Source organism: Alosa pseudoharengus, unplaced genomic scaffold (genome assembly GCF_046254945.1).
Source record: "Alosa pseudoharengus isolate Yale_2024_CS ecotype anadromous, Long Island Sound unplaced genomic scaffold, YU_APseudo_1.1 YU_APseudo_1.1_scf_11, whole genome shotgun sequence".
In the NCBI taxonomy this organism is placed as follows: domain Eukaryota; kingdom Metazoa; phylum Chordata; class Actinopteri; order Clupeiformes; family Clupeidae; genus Alosa; species Alosa pseudoharengus.
Window position 1 is genome coordinate 36,617,441 of NW_027468576.1, and position 2,500 is coordinate 36,619,940.

The 2,500-nt window shown below is 47.0% G+C and overlaps 1 protein-coding gene across 2 annotated transcripts in view; it reads left to right on the forward strand.

Moving 5' to 3' along the window:
• Positions 1–2,500, forward strand: part of kdm4b (lysine (K)-specific demethylase 4B) — a 46,922-nt gene that overhangs the window by 23,017 nt on the left and 21,405 nt on the right. For both annotated transcript variants that reach the window (XM_076279101.1, XM_076279100.1), the window contains exon 6: positions 782–831. In XM_076279101.1, the coding sequence (XP_076135216.1) occupies positions 782–831 (50 nt within the window). The remainder of the gene's footprint in view (positions 1–781; positions 832–2,500) is intronic.

Here is a 2,500-nt window from a genome sequence, read left to right on the forward strand (position 1 = left end):
TTGCATCTGAAATGTTCACAGGATTAGGCATACACTAAATCAGTCAATGGGGCTACTTAAACATTCAATTATCCTTATTACTGTAATCTATATGCCCACTTCTAAATTGTGTTGCATCTGTAGGCATTTCTATGAACTCAAAATAGGCAATTTAATTATTTCAACTCATTAAATACATTCCGCAAGCTATTAATCCTCCGTTTTTGAAGAACATGTGGAAATAAAACTTTACTTTTAAGCATTTAGGCTACCCGATCTGCAATACGTTGCCAACAGCCTTGCCAGCTTGCTTTGTTCACTGCCGACGTATTTGATTTTTGTCGTAGAGTGGGTTTCAATTCCTCATAACTTAATAATTTTGCATTCCTCATCCGTAAAATAAGGTGAACGCGTCATCACTGAAAGTGGTGATTTGCGCTGCAACCCGCCCCTTTTATGTGAACGCGCACAAACTCCAATGAGGTTAACCCCGGCTCAACAAATCAACTTCATAATCAGCGTCGTAGTACCGATTAACACCACTTAAGATAACCAGGTTTTGTCAACCCCGGTTTAACAAAGTAACCCTGGGTTACATCTGGGTAGGTTAAGCTCCCTTCGTAGTACAGGCCCCTGGTGTGTTATGGTCTTTATTTACCTGGTGTGTTATGGTCTTTATTTACCTGGTGTGTTATGGTCTTTATTTACCTGGTGTGTTAACACGGTCTTTATTTACCTGGTGATGAGCAGTGATGAGCATTCAGTAGATAACATCTATCTCCCTCTCTCTTCTCTTCTGCAGGTATGCTATTCCTCCAGAGCACGGGAAGCGTCTGGAGAGACTAGCGCAAGGTAACTCTGGAGTGTGTGTGTGTGTGTGTGGAGAGACACACCTGACAGGTCCATTCTCCACACCTGACAGGCCCAAGTGTGTGTGTGTCTGTCTGTCTGTCTGTCTGTCTGTCTCTGTGTGTTTGTTGCTAGCTTAAGTTTTTCCATGAATCCTTGTTTGTACTGTAGTTTACGCACGTTAATTGAATGCACTGTGTGTGTGTGTCATATTGTACTTGTGTGTCATAGTGTGTCTGTGTGTGTGTGTTATTGTTTGTATGTGTGTCATATTGTGTGTGTGTGTGTGTGTGTCATATTGTCTGTGTGTGTGTGTTATTGTTTGTATGTGTGTCATATTGTGTGTGTGTGTGTGTGTGTGTCATATTGTGTGTGTGTGTGTGTGTGTGTGTGTGTGTGTGTGTGTGTGTGTGTGTGTTTGTGGATGGGTGTATGCTTGTGTCTGTCTACAATCATCGAGTTTTTGCATAAATTACTGCGGAAACAGTCCTCAACCGCACACGCTCATACACACATGCTCACACACACACATGCTCACACACACACGCTCATGCACACGTTCACACACATACACACACACAAAGTTCTCTCTCTTTTTCTCCCCTCTCTCTCTCTCTCTCTCTCTCTCCCTCCCTCTCTCACTCTCCCTCACTCTCTCTCTCTCTTTCTCTCTCTCCTCTCTTCTCTATTCCTCTGCAGATCAATGACGTTTATTGTGTGCGTCACTCTGAGAGACAGAATTGACAAAGGAGAAACAGACACCACAGCACTCTTACATCAGCAGACAGCACACTCACACACACACACGTGCGCACACACTCAGACACACCCTCACATACAATCTTTTTTTCCTGCACACACTCATGCATGCACATTCTTTCTTTGTCTCTCGCACACAGAGAAGGCTGCTTCTGAAGCCTAGATGAGCTGTGTGTGTGTGTGTGTGTGTGAATCAGCGGGAATTCTCAGTTCTTCTCAAAGGATTCTTTCAAACGATTTGCTCCTTTTCTTCCTGTAACCCCCCCCCCTTCTCCTCTTTTTTTCTCTCCCTCTCTCCTCTTTTTCATTGTCTTTCATGGATCCAACCTTTATCCTCAATGGCTAAAGCCTAACACACTGCACACATACCCTGACACACCTACACACAAAAACACACACACGCGTGTGCGAAGGAGATGGAGAAGCACTTAAAAGAGTGAAGAGAGGAAGAGGAGGTCTAGCAGGAGAGAGGGAGGAGAGGAGGAGAGGGGAGGAGGTCTAGCAGGAGAGAGAGAGGGAGGAGAGGAGGAGGAGGTCTAGCAGGAGAGAGGGAGGGAGAGAGAGAGAGAGAGGGAGGAGAGGAGAGGAGAGGAGGAGAGGGGAGAAGAGGAGGAGGAGGTCTAGCAGGAGAGAGGGAGGGAGAGAGAGAGGAGGAGGAGAGGGGAGAAGAGGAGGAGGAGGTCTAGCAGGAGAGAGGGAGGGAGAGAGAGAGGGAGGAGAGGAGGAGAGGGGAGGAGAGGAGAAGAGGAGGAGGTCTAGCAGGAGAGAGAGAGGGAGGAGAGGAGGAGAGGGGGGGAGAGGAAGGAATGGGAGGAGAGGAGGAGGTCTAGCAGGAGAGAGGGAGGAGGAGGAGGAGGTCTAGCAGGAGAGAGGGGAGGAGAGGGAGGAGAGGAGGAGGAGGTCTAGCAGGAGA